Genomic DNA, 24754 nt, shown 5'->3' with positions numbered 1-24754 from the left:
TTCTCGGAGGCTGCGGATAACCCTGTTCGACCTCCAGGACCATCAGTTTGTAGAACATTGTGTTAGAAAATCCTCCTGGGATCCGAGTCGGGAGCTCTGGAGCTAATAGGTACAGATATCCATTTTCTTCCCCCCGCCTGCCTCCTTCTTCCTCATACCCCTGCACTGCAAAAAATGTCCATCTCAAATGCACTTGCACTCCGAAAGTGGCAGCTGCTGGCCGGGCTGCCACAGTTTTGCGGTGATTTTCAACTGCCAGCCACTGCAGAAGGAATCATGGCAGCAGCACGCTTGTGCTGACGCGATTAGTAAATCTGCCAAGAAGTGGTGGCAGATCAAAATATAATATTTAATTCAATTGCTTTACATAACATTTCTGTTATAAAAGAAAAAAGAAAAGTCGAAGAGTAGAAAATTGATAGAAATGACTCTACATATGTATCTAGTCAGATTGCAGAGTGCTGTGGGTGGCAGATACATGATCACATTGGCATCATGTGTCAGTCTTCCACAGAGGAATGTTTTGCTTATCGTTATGTAATTTCCATTTTTGACCTTCACGCTACACAATACAGAATCTGCAGAGTTTTATTCTAGGGAGATGTTTTCTCTTTCATCTGCTGAAGGAAGAACATTTCCCTGCCTTCACCTTGAATCATGGCACAAAATGTGTATAGTGTGTAAGGACAATTACTTATAATAAATATGTACACGTGATATAGCCTATACATATATAATACATACTGTATGTGTGTGTGTGGGAGCAAGATTTTGTGTTGTCAGCTGTGGTTACATATGCAACTTAGACAAGTGTGATTGTGGAAAATTGAAACCTGAGAATAGAGTTCGGGACATCTTAGGTTTAGTGGTTAAACGTTTGAGATGGAAAACATTATAGACTCTGTACAAACAACAGGATCACAGGAGCGCTGCTGGTGTCCCTCAAACCACAGATGCTCTTGCAAAGGGTAACAGATCAAAAAGACCCCCTAAAATAAAGGGTTTTTAACTTTTTCAAACCAACCTGAGTGCCTGCACTTTTTTCATTATAGACCCTGTGTTGCTCAAAGAGGCAGAGAGAATACATAGGATAGTGCAAATTAGGCACGTTTATGTCTTTAACTTTGGACACATTTTGCCATGGTCATTTTCCTCTCTCCATATAACTGAAGATGTGTAGTCAATGCTAAGACAGCCACAGATTAAGCTCACCTATCAAATACACCATGCCTGAACATTGGACATCAGCAACAAAAGCAAAGAGCGTTACGGATTGCTGTCTGTAGCTTTTATTTTTTTTATTACTCCAAAGAAACAACCACAGGTACACGTTTTCAAATTGCACACATAAAAGACACAATATTGTCTGTTAAGCAGCAAAATCCCATTAGTTATGCTCTGCAGCATGAATATGTAAATCATGCTAAACGCTACATTTTTCCACACACACAAAAAGCGATAGCTGTCTCAACTAATGAGTGATAGTTTGACTTCAGTGAGTAATTTTTCATTCATAAGAAAGTCTTCCTATATATAATTTGCTATTCACAATTACAATTGGAGGTATAATAGGCTATACAGGGTAGCAGGGGAGTAGTTTCACTTTTGATTCCTTCGGTACATTTTTTAAATTGTTAATAATTCAATGCAGAACTCAGATTTATGATGTATTATTTGGTTGTTGTTTTTTTTACAGTGTAGTATTGCTTCTTTTATTTTAGTTGGATACCTCTCCTATCACTGGTCCTGTATCACTTTGAACAGTCCCTCTGTACATGTTTGTGCATTGTGTCAGGCGACAGTGACCCCTGTGTTTGCATTAATAGATTCAGATATGTTTCATGTCTACAGGCCCTAAACGCACATCCATGTTAAAGTTAAAAACATGCAGGATTAAGCTAGTTATACCAGAATGTAGTATTGGCATGTGTAGTATATGTGTGGTTATGACGTAACAAAGAATTTCTGCAACCCAACTTTCTCAAGAGTCCACTATAGGTAACTTTGCTGAACTTGTCTGTCAGAGATGAGTTTGCGCATTGCAATGGTTAGTATGGAAAATGTTATGAGTCAAGTCAAACAAGTCAGGCTGAACATCTGGTCAGTGCCCGGACAGATGTTATGCCAAGTCCTGTCCGAGGGGAAATCAAGCCTGAGGAACTCCAAGAACTTTACAGTGCAGATAAACTTGATCCTTCTATTACCTTGAACTGACATTATGGCAATGCCAGTAATGTGCCTTTATTAATGTATTCAAAACTTAACACTTCAATCTGATAATGCTGTCTCTGCCATCCACTCCTACACTTGTGTCTTACTTCAAACGCTACTTTAAGAGTCATGACTGGGCCGACTGACTTGTTAATATGGATATTTTTTGCAGCGTGCCTCACCACCAACAGAAGAAGACATAGATGAGAGCAGGCTTCTGGGATATGACTGACAGCTCCTCTCAGCCAACCAGAACAGGGATGCTGCGAGCACCTCGCCCGCTTCTCTGACGCCATTGGCTGTTCTCTGGAGAGTCATGGTTTGTTCTGATATTAATGACTGCTGAGGAGACGGCGGCGCATCTATGTGGTCCGCCTGACACTTGATCGAGGGGAGAGATGCGCCCTTAACAGCCGCTGTGAAGACGGGAAGGGAAGGGAAGGGCACGGGGAACACATGCATCTCCCTCCACTCTGTGGCCAGCCTGCTTTTGGACTTCGCCGTTTTGCGTCGCCCTCCCCTGATGCAGAAGCCGTGTGTTTTGCAGTGGAACAGAGTCCAGAACTGATTCCTCATCAACTGCGTGAATATAAGAAGACCACACATTGTTGACTGGCTCTATGTCGCGCGCTGGGGCTCTCTCGTCACTGAAGCGGCGCACTTGATGGGAATATAGACAACACATACTGTTCCGAGGACTATGATGGTTAAATCAGGTAAGTTTACTCAGTTTACTCCTCTAATATGTTCCTGTCATTTGATACAGATCGCACGGTCTGGTCTGCGCAACGCATTTTCCAAGTTGATGAAAAACGCCTGGATTCAGTGATTGGGGGGATGTTTAACCGGACATAGCGACTTGTCTTTGAATTAACGGACCGTTCCGCTGCCCACACACCAGTGTCGCGCGTGCGACGGCAGAAATTAGGGGAAATATTGCAGATTAATAATTGTTGGTGACTGGCCTCGAACCCTCACTTGACGTGGAGACGCGCTTTTGCGCAACTATGCAGGATGCGCCTCACAGAGAGATCGGATTCACAAAGGACTCTGTTCAGGGCAAAAAGGCAAATTACAAAAAAAAAAAAAGAAAACGGACGCGCGCGCTGTGTCTATGTGTAGGTAAATGTGTATGTGTGTAATTAAATGTGTATGTGTGTTTAGATGGAGTGATAGACTGGCAGTTTCTCATGTACCCTGGTCCTGCTTAGTGAGCGCACACCACACGTCTCGAAGAAATCACAGAATCACAGAATACCCCCCCCCCTCTCTCTTCCTCTCCCTCTCTGTCAAACCTTCCTGTTGCAAACAGAGAAGTCGTTACCTAGACATGCCAGCGAACTACGTTACACACCCTCCGGCTTTGTTTCTTTTTCTCTTTTCTTAAAAAAAAAAAAAAACACACACGACACCATCACACAATCCCCCAAAGGTGAACAGGGGGGGTGTTTTTTTTTTTTTCTTTCTCTCATCGCCATATCGGCACGCTCCATCCAGGGCTTTTGCGTAATTAACAAATCCACCGAGAGGCATCTTCGAGCGCTTTCGCCATCACCACTTCACCTGCTTGTGCCCGTACACCCACACACACAGACAGAGAGAGAGGGGGGGGGGGAGAGGGGGAGAGAGGGGGAGGGAAGGTATTCACTAATCCCATAACTGCAGTGGGGCGTCTCTCTCCCCACTCTTTCTCTCCCTCACCCCCTCCCATTTTATCTCGCACACCCTCTCCCCTCTGTCCAAAATGTATGTCATCCAGCAGATGTATCACTCATGAATATTTCAAAGGCAGATAAACAGATAATGGCTGATAATGACAAATGTGATTTTCACCAAGGGGGCTATTCAGTCTGACTGGTGTAATCTTCTGTGCAGACATATCAGTGTACTGTATGCATGCACGAGTGTGAGAGTGTGTGAGTGTGTGTGTGTGTGTAGTGTGTGACCGCTTGCTTATTTCCTGTGATGGATACAATAGATTTTGGCCTCCACGGCGCAAATGACTCACCCAAGGCAGCTGCTCAATATGAAACACAGTCAAATGCCACATGAGAGCCATCATGCCCTCACATCAGACACTGTGCCACGCTGGGAAAACCTCAGCCTCCACGCTTTGTATTGTTCCCACTTTGACTCGACCAAGGCCGTTTATATCCTAGTGTATTCAGCCACAAGCCTAGTCAGAAGTGAGCCTGCAGCTGAGACTCCATGTCGTGTAAAAAATACAGTCCCAAATAGTCTGTGAAGCTCTAACACAAGTATATGCTTGCATCATAACAGCGCAGACACGTTGTAGTTTATCCCCAGCGGTGATAAGAACAATAAAGCAAAGGAGTAATGGGTTTCTTCATTAATTTGGGCACATTTGTTCAAAACAAATCAATATTACATGTCCACAACAAGTCATACGCTTAAAGTGAGTGGCTTTGCGAATTGCCTATTGATCTGTGTGTGAAACGGTGAGAAGTAGGTGTGGGGGGGTTGGAAGTGGTATTGTGCCTGCAGTGGCCTTGTGGAGGCTCAGAGAGAATGATAGGCAGCACACTGTGGGTGTTCCATATTAATTCTTTTATAGGCAGAGTACGACAGGTTCCTGTGAGGTGAGAGGATGCGCGGGTGCCAAATGCTGCTAATGGTTCAAAGTGGTGTTCAGGAAGCTTACAATTGCACCATCAAAATCAAATTAATCTCAAGATTTTTTTCCCCTCCCATAATGTTGGTAACAAGATGCCCAAGGATCTATCATGGCTCCTGAGTGAAATGCATGTAAACATATTCACAAGACGGCTGCAGGGGATCAGCCTGTGCAGCCAAGCATAGGCTCTCTGATAGCATCCTGCTCCCAAACAAACACAGGCACCCATTAAAACGGAATAAGCACAGACAGAGGGCAAAAGGAGCAGGGGGAAAGTGAGTGGTGTGCTTGTTTGTTTTTAGATCTAGTGCATGGACTGTAGCATCCCCAAATTACATGAGAAGAGACAAAGAAAGACAGGAACACTGAGGATCAAAACGTGGTTTGATGGCAGCATCCATGACACTTTGGTGTTTTTCATTTCATATCAAATGTCAAAATGGGATGTGACACTTCCTTTGTATCGAGTGACATTTGCTTTTACATTCCTGCTTTTGGCGTTTAGCTAGCACACACCTCTGAGGTGGGTGGATAAAGTGGTTGGTGTGCCAGGTCACCACTTGAACAAAAAGGTTTATTGAAAGTGATGATGTGTAATGAAGGAAAAATGTCAGGTATTTAGAAAAAAAAAGAATAGAAACAAATACTGATACTCACAGAAAAAAAGAATCAAAGCTATTAATTGGTGATTAGTCTGCTATTCTGCAGATTCCTATCAGAGATGGACATGATAGGGACATATGTCCATATTGCAATTTCAAACATGAGCAGAGAAGAAGGAGAGGACATCTGAGGGCTACTGCTGTGCCGCCCATCTGTTCTACATTCAGGCTGATACATATAGGCCTTCAGTGCGCTAATGAAAAAGCTGGGAGAATGAGTGATGCTCTATCAGGAGACCAAACCAAGTGTTCACACACTAATTAAAGCTGCAGCGACTGATGCATTGTACAAACACAGGCATGTACGCATGGCTGTACACATGAATGGAGGTATGCACTGAACTTATTGCACTTTTAAGGCAATCATTGCAGCTGTATCAGCCAGTCATTGTACTGCAAAGCCTCCGGGAAGATACGCAGCCATTGTGCCATTTGAAAACACTATATCTTTCATCTGCTTAAGCTGAGGAAGAGTAGCAGAGAATGAAAAGAGAAAGAGAAAGCCCATATCAAACCCCATGAAATCATAATAAAGAGGTCCAAGCCAGCGATAAATGCATTTCAGTGGCATATAATGATTGATTCCGTCTGCCGTAGGAGCTTATTCCCTGCAGGCTTGTGGCCCCTTGACCAGCCATATATTATTCATATAAATATAGATAGCTGCGCATCTTAGAGGCAGCACACATGCCACATTTGCACCTGCAGATTCAATTTGGCTCTGACTTTGAGGGATATGCCTCTGGCTCCATTCCCCCTCCCTGTCCCCCCCCTCCACCACCACCACCTCTCACACCTCCCTCTTTCATTCTGGCTAGCAGCTATACATGGAACATTATGCAGATTTTTGTCAAGAGTGAGTGCGATTATGTTGGGGGAGAAATGAGTGTTGGAATGTTCGCTACGCCTTTGACCTTATCAGCAGCAGCCTTAAGCTGGATACCTTGGCTTAATTTTAATAGATGCAGCACTATGCGAATTAGACAAGGGGACCTAGCTGTGCTCTTTCACTGTGTGGTGCGTTATGCATGCATTATGCGAATGAGCGGGTGCATGTTTGTTTTGTTTTTTTCACATTCTCGGCGAGGAGACTGTTTGCTAAATTATGTGTGCAGGGCTTGTGTCTGCAAAATGCATGGATCTTTCAGTGTGTTTGCATGTTGTTCCTGTCTGCTCCGTGCGTGCAGGCGCGCAGGTGGGCGTGCTATAGCGTTCGATACTGCAGCATGTGTGTTCTCCCTCACTCAACCCAAGGGTAAGTCTTGTCTAGAAAAGAGCTGAAAAACCAGAGTTGAGGGTCCTGTGGTTAATTTGGAACATTGATTTTACATTAACAGTCGACTCGCCACTGATTCATGGCCATACAAGTGCAGATGTAAGGGGGAAAGGTTTACATCCGCTCCCACGCGCACACGCACATACATACGGGAAGCTTCATTATGCATACACACCACATGGAAGGATCCCTTTAATGGACTCTTCCTTACCTCGGAGAAATTATAATAGCAAATCAATGAGGTGAAGGGCAAAGGGAGGGACAGTAAAGCCTTCCAGAGGCGCCCACCCACCGAGGGGCTTACCCAGAATGTCTGACGGAAGTGGCTCATTTGTGACACGGCTTTGCTGCATGTCCACTAAGTACCAGTGTCAACTGGAAATGTTTCAGAGGACTCAGTGTCTGCCCTTGTTTTCACACTAAAAGTTACAATTTGCTGTGAGAAAAATCCTCTACAGAAATCTAAGCAACACAAAAACTAGATTTCTGCTTTGTGGCAGCTCTTTTCAAACAAAATGTCAACAAAATGTCAAAATCAAATTGATTTTAATGGTTTACTTGTATTCAAAAAATAGAAACATTTTAAAAATCACCAAATTACATGTTTGTTGCCTTTAATTTTGCAAAGTGACAGCTGATAAAGTAGGTTATGCACAGACCTAAGGTTCACTATTATCGTAATGTGAAATGTGATTTTAAAAAAATATGTGAGCTGTAAATGCAAATTAATTTACAGTTTACATGCACAGGTGGTGTCAGAGGCACAAACTGGTGTGGCAGAAAATAGACCTGGCATATAAACATGGAGGAGTGGGAAATAGAGCAGCACCTGAAGAGCAACAGAGGTTCACTGCTCATGTGTCTGATGGACTTTGACACACTAGGTGGAGAATGATGAACTGGTACTGTAGGTGCAGTGCAAACAGACCCCAATGCAACCACATCCGGTGGGGGATGGGAGGTTACTAAAAACTTGGGCAATGGTAGCAAGAACATAAAAGGCTTTTTAAACGGACGGTCGGGCAGGATAGATGGACAGATGTGGCATAGCAGGGGTGACAAGTATTGAGAAGGCAATTAGGCCGACAGAAGATGAGCGATGCACAGAAAGAAAGACAGGAACCTGAATATGCAGGAAGGCAAAACGAAATGCTCGCTCGCTCTCTCTCTCTCTATAGCCCTTTGGCTCGCAATGCTATTAGCGAACATAAGGAGAAATGTTCGCCATAAGGGTTTGAAGAGCAGAGAGAAATGTGAGAAAGCAGGATGAAAAGGACAAGGTTTATAAAAAGAGATGTGGGAGTTGCAATATCATGAGAAAAAGCGAATGAGAGAACCGACACTGAGGAAAAAGAAGGAGCCATAGATTTGGAAGAGGGGGAAGAAGAAGAAGAAGAAAGGCTTGTGAGGCTTATTACCAGTGGATCAAAATTCCCACTGAACCATTTCTACAATACACAGGCTATTCTCCTGAAAGAGGAGGCAATCTGGCTGCGCCCTACTTTCCACTTATGTCTGACCTTTATGTCTTCCACCCAGTTTTACCACAGTGAGTGTAAAGTCTACCTCTCAGCAAATGCAATACTGCCTTGTTACCTCTTAAACTGTGCAGGCCTCATAATCATCCCCCCAAGGGCCAATATGTTCCCCACGAAACCTACATCAAAACTTATTCCACAGCTCAGATCTCACAAAATTTCCCCCACATGGCCACCACAACCTGTGCAGAACGCGTGTTTGGTACAGTATGATAAATTGTTTTATTTAAAGGGACAACGAGGAGTTTTGGAAAGCGAAGTGTTTTCACACTACATTTCCCATGAGCCTCTGCGTACACTGTGAAATTCTTGGACCGGCGCAAGACGGATGAAAGCGAAGACATTTGCCAAGAATGTTTTCATTCATTAAGAATGAAAGTCGGAGGCTGGAAGACGATCAGATACCGTCGTAGTTCCAACCATAAACGGCGAAACGGGAAATGCTGGGCGAGCTGACCACTAATAATAATAATAACAAAATAATGATAAAGACAAAACGATATATTTATCGAAAATGGACCCATTAACAAGTGTGGGTAACGCAGATTCATCCACATTAATATGAGACTTTTTATATATATATATATATATATATATATATATATATATATATATATATATATATATATATATATATATATATATATATATATATATATATATATATATATATATATATATATATATATATTTAAAAAACTCCTAATTTCCCCTTTAAACATGAACTTTGGGGTCAACCTGAAGCCACACGGGGCGTTGATGAGTACCCAACCTGCAACAAAGTAATCATCTCTAGGTCCCTGCTCTGCAAAACCCCATTCAAGCCCCCGTGAAGTGAGGGGGAGGATTTATAACTCATTTCTAAACAGCATAAAATAAACATTTCTGCTTGGCCGTTTGGATGCCCGGACGATTTCAGTCAGGGCTGCCTGAATTAGCGGTGCAGAGCCACGAGGAGCAACGCTTTGTGCCTCTACTGTGCACACTCATTAATTTAAAGTGGTCATATCTCACTGGTCTCTAATCAAACTGCATTTGTGCCATTACTGTCTGCAACAGCCACAGTGTTAGTATAATGGAGGAGGCCCGGTGGGAAGGAAGTGCGAGGTGTTGCCAAGATGCTGAATGGAAAAAGCTTTTCACCTTGACAGTGGGTGAAACTCCTAAATGTAGCAGTCGTGTCCCAATTCAGGTAGATCATGATTAGTGTGACACCTTTTTCCAAAAACCAAATTATCTTCCAATAGTGTATTTTGGGAGGTCATGTCATGAAATCCACTCAATAAATGAAGTATGTGGCTATGTCAAATTAAAAATGTAAAAACGTGAATGTGCAGATTTTAATGAGGAGATATTCCAAGGCATCCTACAGTTAAATGTCACACTAATTAAGAGTGAAATCTGTGACTAAATAGAAATGGAGACATACCCGTTTATAATGGTGATGCAATGACACTGTCATTTCCCAACAGCTTCTTAGTTGGAGGAAGTCTATAAATACACAAATGTAGTTATTCCAACTGTTAATGGTGATGCAAAAACACTATCATAATTTCATAACAAATCTAGTTTGGATATGCACATGAAAATCTATATGACATTGGTCCAGGGCACAGATTTTTTTTAAGCAGTAATAATGAACATTTCTAAATGTAATTGATCAAATTATAATGGCAAACCTATAGATAATCAAAAATCCTTAAAACTTTAAGAAAATCAGTATCAGTCAGGCTTTAATAATAAAAATCTCAATCTGTAGCTCTTCTCAGCTCCATGAAGCTTTCATCTCATAGTGTCATTTTCAGCCTTAGAAGGCAGATGTTCCCATTCAAAAAGCTCTGACAAAACACTGTAGCTACAGTCTGCCTGGTATTACAGAGCAGACAGACAGAGAACATGGTGGAGCATTGTGCAGCTTAAGAGCCAGGGATTTCCTTCAGTAGTTAATGGAAACCAAAGCAGGGCTAAAAGAGAGTTTATGTTGGACCGACTGTCTTTGGGTAGACAGAGACTCAACTCCAAATAAATAAATCCATCATGTTTATTCTTATCTTCCTGTATCTGTAAATGTGATATTTTAGGCTCTTCTATTTTAGCTCTTCATGTGAGTATGAGATGTCACTGTTGTGTTTACAGGTTGTATCAATGGGCCTCAAAAAAAGAAAGAACATATATATATATATATATATATATATATATATATATATATATATATATATATATATATATATATATATATATATATAATTACAATAGGTTAAGCCTGTGTTGGTAAATAAACTCAGCTGTATTTCACACAGTTAAGGCAGAAACCGGCCAGATAAAAGGAGCTTGTTTGCTTGTAATGTTCACATCCTGAATTAACACTGGCAAAATTGAAAAGCCCATGGGCTAGAGTCTGTCAGACTGCTACTGTAATGGAGGTGCTTTGGAGATTGTTGCTTGAATGAGCCCCCCTCCCACCCCCCACCCACCTTCATTCCTGTCCACCTGGGAGCTCGTGTTAGCTCCATGAGTGAACACCTTAGACTGACCTATAAAAGGCCTCCACTGGCTCCCTGAGCAAATGTCAAAGCTCAGGCTTAATGTGTTATTGCAGGTAGACATTAGGTTACAGGAGATCACATTTCAGGCCCTATAGGTTACATTACCAGTTGTTGATTATGTATTGCCCCAGTCAAGATTCCCCACACATTATTCCAGGTGCAGATTACAAACATCCATCTTTGAATTGAATTTGCCCCGGCCTTATTTAACTACTTTTCTGTTTTTGTCCTACAGTTTCGCAGCCACTTAATCCCAAACACACACCTTCTCCTGCTTGGAAGTCCTTGTTTTCTCCCAATCTTTGCGGGGTGTTTGGCTAATTCTTCTCCTTTACGGTCTTTCTACGGTTAGTATTTCCTGCAATGACAGCATTCTCAGGGTCACCACAGGTTAATACTATACTACTGATACTATAACAAGTTCTTCCTCTGGCAAGTCATTTTGTCCTCCAGATCTCTTCTTTCCCTTCTCCCTCCTCTTTCGCTCCACCTCAATTACCAGCAACTGAACAACGGATTGTGGGAAATTAATTCTACATAGGAGCTGTGTGTGTGTGTGTCTGTGTGTGTGTGTGTGCGCGCGCTGGGTAGCTCTTACTAATAGGTTAGTACAAGTGGTGTGTGCACTACATAGTTACTGCAGTCACGGTGCAAGGCCTCCAGAATATAGACTGCCTCTTCACTAGGCTTCACATAATTCAAACATACAATACCAATTCACCTGTTCAACTGCCTGTAGCTTATCAGTACAGTTCACTTAAAATGATTTTTTTTGGGGGGGAGGGGGAGTATACTGTAGTATTCAAGCTTTTGAAGTATTTAAAAATTGTATTTAGCTGTATCATCTCCAGCCAAACAAGCTGTCACTACACTATAGAGGCTGCGTTGCTGAGCTTTTCAGTTTTGCTGATGTCTTAACACACCTTGATTAAGTATAGTAAACTACAAGGATGTTCTGCTTGTCATTTACATTGGCCTAAGCTGAAAGAATGCATTAATTAAATAGAACATATTTGAGGTGTACGACAGTATGTCTTGCCTCAATTGTATTTATTCTAAAGTGTTTTATTATGTAACCAAGTCATTGAGTCAACACTATTCCGCTCAGGTGGCAAGCACGCCTGAAGACTCGGTACATTTGCCACATCAGACACATTGCCACACAAGATGTCACCTCTTATTCAGTCTGCTTCTTCACACAAGTGACTTTTAATGTTTTCTTTCAACAGCCCTTCACTGGGACCTGAGCGGAAATTCTGGAGACTGCAAATTAAACCAGGTTTACACGGACCTGTCTAGAAAGTTAATGCGTTAACGTCGATGTAAGATGTTTAATCTGGTTTTGCTCCCAGATTAAGATATATGCAATGATTTGTGGCATTGAAAACATTCATAATAATAATTTTAGGACAAATTCCAATTTTAAATGGTTCACATAACTCTCCATTAACACTAGAGCTACTGTTTAAGTATATTCGATTTCAAGAGAAAATCTATCTTCTATCACAGCTACTCAGGAAATGCGATACTGCTTTCTGGTGTGATGAAGGCCATTTTACTTTAGACTTCATGGTTGATACTAACCAGAGATGAAAACCTAAATTGTTGATTGTTATAAAAATAATGCAATTATTTTGATATTTGTGTAATTTTATTTTATGAGCAAAAAGGCCACGAGACTAGTATGCTTCTTCCAGCCCCTTAAATGGTAATACTTCCTGGTGTTCGCAGTCTTCTGTAATAGTTAATAGATAACGTCTGTGTTATTTTTAGTCAGCTCAGTGTCTAGGAAATTGTCATGAGCATTTCTTTCATTTATATACTGCACATATATACAGATTTATGATTAATCCATAACAAGAAAATAATCAGAAGATTAACTGATCAGGAAAATAAGCATTAGAAACAGCTGTAATACAGTACTTTACATCCACTCCAAATATTGGCAGACACTGTTAATTTGCTGTCAAAATGTATGTTTGATGGAAATAACTACTGGCCGCAGCCAATCTACGATCTTAATTTTTAAGAACCATGAGCTGGATTATTAACAGAATGTTATCCTCATTAATTAGCAGGGAAATATGTTGCGCTTGCTGGCCACACCACATTGCCAATTGTCTGGTAATGCCTTGCTAATCCATTCCTAGATTTTCATCGATGTGGGACACATTAAACTAAAATATTTTTTGTCAGTCTGTCTCATCAAGCCTGTCTTAGGATCTGTGACGTTCTCCCCATATCCATCATCAAGCCTTGCCAAAAAAATCAATGAAGTAATACCTGATTTAATGTGTTGCGACAGCATTTCTTATTCCACACCACAACACTGCCAATTCACACACTTTGCTTTGCAGGGCTGCAAAGTCTCAAACTAAAAATATTGATCCTGAAAATAGAAGTCCAAATATATCCCCACTGACACAATTACCATCAGGGTTAAAACAAATAACAGCACTCCTTGTTAGAGCTTCCTGCAGTGATTGCATAATAAAGCTATGCAATAACAGTTAACCTGACCACATTAGACTGCTTGTAATAGTGATTAGTAAGGAAAGCCATGGCGAAGAGAGACGAGACCCAAATGCTGAGGGTTAAATTACAGAATCTGGCCTGTGTTTCCAGGGCACGGATCAACTACATAGCCCACAATGAAGAGCCAGTGCTGAGGGAGAGAAGCTAAACCCTGTTTATCAGAATGCTCTGGGTGTTGCAGCTTATTAAAGTGCCAGGTGCTTCTGAAAAATAATACCACTCTCTTTCTTTCTCTCTCATTCTCCTTCTACTAGCTCCATGCCTGCACCCCCCCCCCCCCTCCAAACCAGACTCCAGCCCATACTGGAGCAGAGGTTGAAGAATGAACCACTGGCTTGACTTCGCCAGTGGGGCAAAATTCAGCGTTTCTGCTGCCTTCAGAAGTTTTTTTTTTTTTTTTTTTTAACTTTTATTTATTTATTTCATTTTATTTTTTTCCCCCTCATGTCCCCTGTGGCCACTGAGGTGGAAACAGTGAGAGTGATGAAATTAAACCATTTCTTTCTTTCCTTGTTCTCACTTTGCAGGCGCCATCACACATCTCCTTTTGATTCTTTCCATTTCATCCCTTGTCTCTCTTGACTTTTCATATGATGTGCTGCGTGCTCTTATACGCTCAAAATATCTCAAGCACCATCAACCCTATCCGTTCAGTAAGAGGTAGTTACATATATTGTGTACTTCAACTGTGACTGTGGAGATTCTGCCAAAGGACATAGAGGAAATAGAGGATACTAATACTGCAGCGTGATGCTAAAAGAGACACTGCATTTTTTAAAAAGATTTCACACAGTGACATTTGTTACAAGAACAGTTACTGAAATAACTGTATCACCATCTGCCTCTCTATAAATGGTTGATAAAAGGTAAAATCTGGTCACTTGGTGAAATTCATCTTTCAGGCTTTAGGATTTGCTGTTAAATGTGCCCAGTTTCAAAAAAGAGCTAATAATAACAGCAATGAAATGTAACTAACGATTCCCCAAATCGCACTAGTTCCTGGCGCTCAATAAGTATCACATGTATCTTTCTGCAAGTATAGTATTATTCCATTTTTACCCAAATTGTGTAAATGTAATGTAATATTAATTCTAGTCTAATCCCATTTATTTGATTTAATTCTGAGTAGTATTTTTCTGTTTTAAAGTACTTCACATATTGGCCACAGTAGAATAAACAAGCCAGTGACTTGTCCACTGCACTCCCCATTCTCACAAATGTTAGTGACATTTCAGACACAGCTACAGTATGGTGTCATTTTGATGATGACTTTGCCATTTAGAAAAAACCTAGGTTCAATTTGTGGTGATCTCTTTCTTCTCTCAGAGACCATAGAATTATAATTATGCATTTTTCCACCCTTTACGCCTATGTAAGTGTGTGTGTGTGTGTGTGTGTGTGTGTGCATGTGTGTGTGTGCTCCTGCATGTGTAGGCTATACACTTTTACAGAGCTGTTAGTGATGTGCGGCCACTGACGAACCGCAAGGCCTGCATTTGCCAAAAGTGTAAAATCCTATTAGTATGCAGATTTGTTGATTGCAGAAAGATTAATTATGTCAACACATTAATACATTCTGATGGTTGTTGCATCTTGTAATAAACAGGTGCGCGCTGCATCTGGGTCGATTGCTTAGTTTATATGTACAGCCCAACTCACAGTGGTGTGTGTCATCGGCTGCCGTTTACTCGTTGCCATAGTGACTGACATATTCCAATGTCTTTAAGCAGCTTGTCCTAAAGGCTAATGCTTAAGCCCTACAATGTCTGCCATTTAAGAATCTTAATAAAGCTTTCTCTTTAACCAATAATAGACTAACACTGCTCACGTCAGGATTGAATGCCATATTGCAGGGGTACATGCGGTATGTCCCCTGAATGAAGTCTAGAAGGTCAAGCAGATATAAATCCATGGTTGTGTGTCTCGAATGGAGCGTGTATAAATGTCAACACGCATCTGTGTGCCTATAACAAATGTCAATATGACCAAATCCCTCTCTTTCTACGTTTCCTGACCACTTCTATTATCATGTAATACTCACACCACTTGTCTCTGTCCTGTTTCTTTTTTTTTTTTTACACAGGAAGGAATGGACTGGGCAGTGGACTCTGGAAGCTAGTGACAACAATCAATGAGGACATCCATCTTTAAAGAGAGAACAGAGTCTTCATGGATACCTATAAATGTGCTCAATATAAGTCCTTAGAGATATAATATCCGTCGTTCCTTTTTTCTTTTCTCCACCGCCCACCTTCTCGGGTTTGCAGCTCCGGCCCTGAACCCTGACACCAACAGGCAACATTGAGTGATTGGTCATTACGTCCAAGGGCGTCTACACAGCAAGACAAAAAAATCCCTCGGGAGCCCCACTGCAGCTGGTGGTGGTGGTGGTGGCAGGGGCAGTGAGTCAATCGCCTCAGCTGCTGTAGCAAATGATTCATTATTTGTGAAGTTAACAGCTCAGACCACTTAATCTACAAGGACCAATTTCTTACTGGAGGGAATCGGTCCAATATGAAGGACGTGTCATTCGTGGATCGCCTCTTTGTCGGCTTGGCCATGGCCTCTTTTGTTGTGGCCACTGAGGAGAGGCCTGACTGCCCGAAGCTCTGTGTATGTGAGATTAGACCCTGGTTTTCTCCCAGTTCTGTGTACATGGAGGCGCAGACAGTTGACTGTAATGACTTGGGACTCTTCAGCCTGCCGGAAAATTTACCAGTGGGCACGCAAGTACTATTACTGCAAACAAACAATGTTGCCAAGATTGACAAACCCTTGGATTACCTGGCCAACATCACAGAGATTGATTTATCACAGAACAACTTATCCTCCATCGGTGACGTCCATCTGGGGAACCTTCCACAGTTGCTGTCTCTTCATATGGAGGAAAATTGGATACGAGAGTTGCCTGAGAGATGTCTGGCAGAGGTTGCCAACCTGCAGGAGCTCTACATGAATCACAACCTCATCTCCTCCATTTCCCCCTTGGCTTTCCAGGGTCTCAGCAACCTTGTGCGGCTCCACCTTAATTCTAACAAGCTGAAAGCCATCAAAAGAGAGTGGTTCGAACCCATGCCAAATCTGGAGATCCTGATGATCGGTGAGAATCCAGTTCTTTCTATTGATGATATGAACTTCAGACCTCTGAGTAACCTCCGCAGTCTTGTACTTACCAGAATGAATTTGTCTCAGCTTCCTGATGAGGCACTTGCTGGTCTTGATAACTTAGAGAGCATCTCATTCTATGATAATATTTTCCCTGAGGTGCCTCATTCGGCCCTGAAAAATGTAAAAAACCTAAAGTTTTTGGATCTAAATAAAAATCCAATTTCAAGAATACAGAGAGGGGATTTTGTGGATATGCTCCATCTGAAAGAACTGGGGATTAATAGCATGCCAGAGCTAGTTTCAATCGACAGCTTTGCTCTCAATAACCTCCCTGAGTTGACCAAAATAGAAGCCACCAACAATCCTAAACTCTCCTACATCCATCCTAATGCTTTCTACAAACTACCGAGGCTAGAAACCCTGATGCTAAATGGCAATGCGCTCAGTGCCCTCCACAGGATTACTGTTGAGTCCCTCCCAAATCTTAGAGAAGTTAGTATGCACAGCAACCCTATCCGCTGTGACTGTGTAGTCCGCTGGATGAACATGAACAAGACCAACATTCGCTTCATGGAGCCTGATTCACTCTACTGTGTGGAGCCTCCAGAGTACGAGGGGCAGCATGTTCGACAGGTACACTTCAGGGAGATGATGGAGATTTGTCTGCCACTCATCTCTCCTGAAAGCATGCCAGGGCATATTAAAGCACAGAATGGCAGCTCAGTGTCACTCCATTGTCGGGCCTTTGCTGAACCGGAACCGGACATCTATTGGATCACTCCATCTGGTACCAGAATCCTGCCGAACACAGTATCTGACAAGTTCTACATGCATCCAGAGGGAACCTTTGACATCTATGACATAACAGAAAACGAAGCCGGTCTTTACACTTGTGTTGCTCATAATCTGGTGGGAGCTGATCTTAAGTCCGTTTCAGTAGAAGTGAATGGATATTTTCCCCAACCTGCTAATGGGTCTCTGGCTGTTGCAGTCAAATCAGTGGAGGCAAATTCCATCCTGGTTTCCTGGAAAGCTGGCCCAGGCACCCTGGCTCCCAACATTAAATGGTACACCGTCTCAGATGTCAACCATCCCACCACAGCATTCACCACAAGGGTTCCTTCTGACATCCAGGTCTACAACCTCACCCATCTCAGCCCTGCCACTCACTACAAAGTATGTGTGGATGTGCGCAACATCCACTACAGCCATGACACCAAATGTGTCAATGTCACCACTAAGGGATTAGAGCTGGCAGTCAAGGACACCGAGAAATGGGACGCAGCAGTAATCACTATCTTTGGTGTGCTCTTGGCTGTGATTTCAGTGGCCTGCCTGCTTATTTATGTGTCTCTGAGGAACCACCACCTTTATGGGGATATAAGGAAATGCGACTCCAAAGCTTCACTGACACCAGTGGAAGCTACTGGTATGCACACTCCTTTCTTTACAAAGCTGTGGGTTTCGGGTAAGGGACTACCAAGTGGAGTGCAAGTGAAAGCCACAGTCATAAATGTATCTGACAATGCCTTTTAAGAAGCGCAGCTTTGTGGAACACCACACACCAACTACACTGAATGGACAAGGCCATGGGCAGGGGTGGAGGAATCTGTAATACTGTTTTCAAAAGGCATACCTATTGCTGGTCCCTGGCTCAGATACACTGGCAAAACTATTACTGGACTGGGATGGAACTGTTAAAAATAGACTACATGCTCTCCCAGTTTCAACCCTAGCTGAAGTGGTGGCTTTGTAACCGTTACATCAAACCAAGCTAACATCAACAGGAAGGGGCATTTACTGCAAAAAGATACAGTATATTTCAGTACCATTCATAGAGAAATGCAGACAGGTGAGAAGCAAGTGAAGATGATGATGATGATGAAAAATGATGATGATGGTGATGATGATGATGATGATGGTCAACTATCTTGTACTTGACTGTTAAATGTGTTCAGAGTTGTGGAACTGTCTGTGTGGTCCCAAGCAATACCGTCTGTGCTTTGTCAAACATCCATAGACGAGTTAGAGAAACAGTTATAACACCTGTCTATTATGGGAAGGGAGATTTAGTAGAGTAGACAAATAACAGTGACTATGGTGTAAGCCTTTTGATGAAATATACCCCCTCCCCTTTTCTATTTAAAATGGATTCTTGATTTTTCATGGAAATACTGTTAGATATTCTATTATGTTGATGTAATGACAAATCCTCTGTATCTGAACGGTTTAAATGGGTTTTAAATTAAGGCAAGGAGCAGACTACTTTTGATTACAATGTCACATTAAGCTTAATGAAATTCAGCTACAAAATGGGCATCTAGAGAGGACATTTTCCAAATGGCTGTTTATGCTGTGTAGTTCTCATTGCAATGGTGACTGGGAAAATGTGTCAGACTAAGAGAGATATAACAGGTTGACAAAACACTGAGGTAAATGATGCATTATTGCCTCTAGAAGCAGTCTGTTATGCCCTGGTAAGTGCCTACAACAAGAACTACGTGAGGTAAACAGAGAGGAAACTGAAGAAACACGTTAGCCACAGCAAAACATGGCCATGTCATCATTGCAAAACCACAAGCTATTCTCCAGTAATTTTAGTGGAAATACTTTCTCAGTATTTTTAGCATACATATTTTAAGAAAACATTTCGTTGTTGCTTTGGGTGTAAAGTTAAAAAGCCATTTTTATATTAACTGTATTATATGTGATCAATGGGCACAACAGACTAATTAAGAAAAGTGCTAAGAAAAAAAATAAATGTCATTGTTTCTTTTACAAACATTTGCCTACCTTCTCTCTTTTGCTTTCTTCTCATATTAGTCATAACACATCTGGTTTATATTTGTTTTTGTCATCATTCAGCCATGGGTTAAGTGAAGTGTCTAATGTCTAATCTGTGACATTTCAACTGCAAGTATGTAAAACTAAATATAATGTCCAAGTTGTGCAGAACAAAAGATTTTCTTATGAGTCAGTCCACGGGGGAAAAGTCAGGAGACTTTAGCTGTATGGTTGAATGGTCGTCCTAGCCCAGGAAAAAAAAAAAAAAACACAACAAAAGAACAGAACTCATTAGCCGGCTCATTAAGAACATGTTCGTCCTTCAGCTGGTCTGAATATAGTCACTGTGCTGCTGCTACAGCTGCTGCTGCTCCTGTTTAGACGGGGACACGGCGTCCCTACGACAGAGAGATAAAGTACAGTACTGAAAAGTCAATGCAGGGTTGGATAGAGCTGAGTCTAAGCTTTAGGACTCGCATTTTATTTGTCTTACTGAATTACCCAGCACACAGAACATTTCACATGAGAAAGCCAGGCATGATGAATGGCTGTCAGAGGCGGAGTGACATGGTGGATTTATCAAACAGAGCCTTAAGCTCATACATCAGGCCAGCCTTCAGCACCATGGACAGAGGCTTTTAGAGCCAAGGCATCTGTCAAAGACAAAGGAGTTAAAATATGACATGGTGCGCTCCTCAGGTAATGCTCAGGTCAGACCGAGTCTGTCTCTTTGCAAATACAGGTACGAGTACAGATGCACAAACGAGCCCAGCAGAGCTAAATGTATTTAGATTTATAGAAAAACAAACAAAGGTACAGTACATGCAAGCATGAATTCAAGGTCACCGATTGACACAAACAGAAGACGACAAAAACATGTGATCATAGTCAAGGACATACTTATAAACACACATGCACCGTGCACACAGAACTTTTCATACCCAGAGGTGTAGCAGCTTCAGTCTGCGTGCTCGGAGAAACACAACATGACAGCCAAAGAAGCCACTAAATGAGTTCACTGACCAAACATGTTCTTTGAAATTAAAGCAGCTCATGGATATTAGCCTTATTGTTGTTCTTCTTAATCTTTTTTTTTTTTTTTTTTTTAACAACAAATGATTTGATTACATACTTGAGTAGATAAGCTGAATGTTATCTGGAAACTCATCTCTTCTGCTGTCTGTCCCAATCTCATGCATTTCCACAGTCTCTCCCTTTACTCTCCCTTTCTTTCTCTCTCTCTCTCTCGCTCCCCTCCCTTTCTCTCGTCTCCGTTGACACTCTCCCTCCTCCGGCAGGCATATGACCTTTTTTTTCTTTGTCTGGATTTGAACATTCAAAGCAACCTATATTAGACAAAAACCCTCTGGATTTAACTTAAATCCCATATGAAAAGAACCAGTGAGCTGTCACCATTTAATCCACAGTGTTTCTCGCTGAATCGTCAAATATTTTTTGACTATTTCTAATATTAAAAGCACCTTATTCCATTCAGAAAAGCCATCTGCACGGTGGCAGATATTAAGGCTGAAGGCTTACAGATGGGTATTCCTACTGGTTACATATTCATTTTAATTTTGTGAGGATCATTGTCAGGTGGACTGAGATTTGATGGTGCAATCCAACAGTGGTAGGTGCAAGTTCAATTGTCTATTTATTTATTTATTTGAGCACTAAGCAATCATTGCATCCAGGTCTGGCAGGCAATTTCCTATTGACATTATTAGATTGGATAAATGTGAAAAAATGTAATGGAGGAAAAAAAAGTTTGTAATATTACTGAGTGGATTCAAACCTGCTATTATAACAGTGCACATGTGGGAACACTACAGTTTCCTTGAGTGTGTACAAAGGTACTATTTAAACACAATGTATTTAATAGTTCTCAAATACCTTGTATTCATTACAGTTTTATTCAGACAATGGCCTGATCTCATAATAAATGTTTCTTTTTATCTTTTCTGAAAGCTACAATTAAATATTTAATTTACCCTCTATCTGAAGCGAGATAAAAAATTTAAAAAAAAATCCCACAGCACTGCAAGGGCTGAGGAAAGCAAACAATGTTCAAGCTGCTATAGGCAGTTTTATATGTTTGAATTATCAGCCTATTAAAGTTACAAACTTCCACGTAGGTCAGCCAGTGTAGCTACAGGCAGCCACATTCCAATGAAAAGTGAAATGTCAACATGCATTTACAGTGCATGCTGCTAGCACTATGTTTAATGCCACTGCTTGCTTTTAAGAGGCCTTTATGGCCAGCTATTGGGAAAACAACCAGATGACCTATGGACGACAATAACAAAAGCACTGATTTCTTTCAGAACGGAATACAATCTATTTGCCTCTTGGACCCTGTATTAATTAAAGTAACAGTTTTGCTGCAGCGGTGTAAATTGTTTTGTGTCTCATCACTCGGAGCCGACGTTAGCGCCGATGACAGGTGATTTTGTTTTTCTTCATGTATCATCAGTGAGCCAGTGCTTCTCAATTCTGAGCATGCATTGCTGTGTATTTCCTGAAAAGTAGAGACAGAATGTCACAGCAGATTTGCTACGGCTCATCAAAGAGCAACCAGTCAAAAGCCATTTGTGTGTGTGCTTTTCTGCTCTGTCTGGCCTCTTCCTGTCTCCATTTCCATAACCATCACTTCCAACGTGTGCAGCTAAAAATGATGTTCTCTTCCTCGAGCCTATGCAGTGTACGGTTAGAAACTGCACAAGCATCCACATCCACATCCACATGCATGGAATTTTCATACAGTGTAATACCAAAACACAGAGCGGCTATAGATAAATAGTCATTTCCCGTTTGAACTAACATGTGAGATGAGTATTGCTTTGACATTTACATATTTCCTCATTCACAATTTGCATGACATCACTTGCAGCCATGCAAATTAAGGGGTTTTTCTCAGCGTAAGTAACTCAACATATTGACAAATGGAGGACCATAAGTCTTGCGTAGGTCGCTGTGAAAAATCAACCTGGATTGAATGTGGGAACGATATGACTCCACAGAGGGCTTTTCCGCTAATTGGAATTCCCATTGTCAAACAGATGATTGGTTTCCTTGGCTACTGATTGATTGCTGCCTCCCTTTGTCTCACTGCAGTCTCCTCTATGAAGTGGGCATGCAGCCTGTGCCGGGATCAGATCGATGCAGGCACTAATGAGTTATTCACATGCATGTGCTCACATATGATGGATTGGGATTGGTTGGGGGAGATACTGGGATACATGGTCCTAACAGGCAAACATGTAAGGGCATGTATGAGTCTTCTTTTCTTGATGGGTTTAACAAAGCATTGTCAGCCTCGCGGCACACTGGCCCTTTCGCCCCCATCAGATTCGTTAAAGCTATGAGGCCATTGATATTCACGGTAGCCCGCATTAATCATCACTAAGCATTAAAGTCCTGTTGTGTAATGGTTGGAGAGGCACCTATAGTTACAGTCACTGTGTAAGTACCACCTTTTTACTGCAGCCTTGTTCCCCTAATGCTTCAGTCAGACCTGTCTGTAAAAATACTGGCTGGAGACTTTTCTTTCCATTAGGATGATGGAAGGCTTCGAGAAAGACTTAGGTAATACCTGTCTCCCAGACATGTTTGATTTGAATAATGAATGCCTTCACAACTCATATTTGCAAACACATGCATATATGCTAATTTACTCACTGGTAATTATGCACTGGCCAAACTGATAGAGCATCTGCGCCAACTGTCACATTTTTCATATAACTAGGGGAGCATGTGAAGGGAGAAAAGGGAAAATGATGGGGAAACTATAACCTTGTGGAGTTTATGTTTAATTTGAGCCAACAAACAGATGAGGTTGTGTGTAATTATTTTTAAATGTGTTATGTTCAAAAGTGTAGGAGTCATTTATCAAGATCCTTTGGTTAAAGCTACAGAAATGTACAGGAAAAATAGACATAAATATAATTGCTTTGGGTGTCTCATTAAAAACACTTCGCTACCATTTTCCTTGACTTGCTTTTTTTCTTCTCAGACTTTTTTGCAGCAATTATAAACCCATAAATTGCAGCTTCTCTGAGAGGGGAAAACATTAAATTAAGCAATAAACATCAACAAAAAATAATGAAGGCTAGTCCACAGAAGCATGACGGAGAAAAGAAAGACATGGGTGACATTCACAGGCAAAAAAACTTAAGAAAAATAACTATTTTGTTTTCAGATTGCTGGCACATCTAAATGGTTTTGTGTTTCTGTTGACTAGTTAGTGAAGTGTAGACACAGACTGTGGAAATGAAAAATTAATTAAAACAATATTAAGGAAAGAAATCAAGTTGAAATGGGGGGGGGGGGGGGAGTATTCAATAAATCCTTCTGTGTTAATGCATGTCAAATGGCTTGAACCTCATTCCTCAAACATGGCTTGACTAATCCAGGCTAACAGTCACCTGGAATGATCCTGTTAGTTTGCATTAATCTACCTTAGTTCCTCTTGATGCCGTTAAAGGTTTGATTTGTTAATCCTGAATCAGATTATTAGGAATAACAGTGTAACCTCATTTCCTTTTTTTTTTCTAAGTATATTTTGGGGGCTTTTTGGGCTTTAATGTACAGTACAGTTAAGAGAGAGACAGGAAATGGGAAGCAGAGAGGGGGTGAATGACACGCAGGATAGGGCCTCTCGGCACGGGATTCGAACCAGGGCCGCCTGCAGTGAGGACTATAGCCTCAACACATGGGGCGGGTGCTCTAGCTCTACCAACTGAGCTAAACACCGCCCCAGTAACCTCATTTTCAACAACAGTAAACAGTTAAAATCATTGACACTCATAGCTGGCTCATTATATTATTGCACTTGTGTAGCAGAACAGATGCATGTGGTCCACTTTCATTACAGCTGTGCCACAGCTGATGAACAACATTAAACTTATACGAACTATGAAATTAAACTTGGCCAAACTCATATTATATTTTAAATTACATTACATGAGTGTGTAAGTATATTTAATGCCTTGTAGAGTTAAAAACAGCTTCCTTGACAACACAATTAAACATAATGATATTATTATGGTGAAACTGTCTAACTTTTTCCTTTCTATTTTTTACCCCTCCTCAACGTATTGTTATATTTTTCTCATGTGTCTTTATCTCTTCTCAGTCTACTGTGATGAGTTTTTCAAACGCTTTTTCACACGAGTCTGCCTCTGTGCTCCAGAGATTTTGTGTAAGCAAAGGGCCCTATCCCAAAATAAAATGGCTCTGATTTTCTCTTCCATCAGAACGGGTGGCCTTATTCTTTGATGTAATGATGGCAGAGTTGGATGGAGAGAGGGACAGACTTTATTAGATGGGGGTCGAGGCCCATGAGGGTAATTCAGTATCTGAACACCTGCGATGCTGGCGATATGCTGGGCTTTTCACTCGTGGATGTTTCAAATTACCGTTCATTCCCGAGAGCGGGGATCGCACTGCAAACACACACA

At 41.4% G+C, this 24754-nt stretch overlaps 1 protein-coding gene across 1 annotated transcript; it reads left to right on the top strand.

Moving 5' to 3' along the window:
- Positions 1-15917: 15917 nt before the first annotated feature.
- lrrn3b (leucine rich repeat neuronal 3b) lies at positions 15918-18047 on the top strand (the record flags this gene model as incomplete). Its single annotated transcript, XM_083999141.1, has 1 exon — positions 15918-18047. The coding sequence occupies one exon, from the start codon at positions 15918-15920 to the stop codon at positions 18045-18047; it is 2130 nt and encodes a 709-aa protein (XP_083855267.1).
- Positions 18048-24754: the final 6707 nt, after the last annotated feature.

The sequence above is a fragment of the Trachurus trachurus genome (assembly GCF_905171665.1).
Source record: "Trachurus trachurus genome assembly, chromosome: 23".
NCBI lineage: Eukaryota > Metazoa > Chordata > Actinopteri > Carangiformes > Carangidae > Trachurus > Trachurus trachurus.
This window is presented reverse-complemented; position numbering and strand designations above follow the sequence as displayed.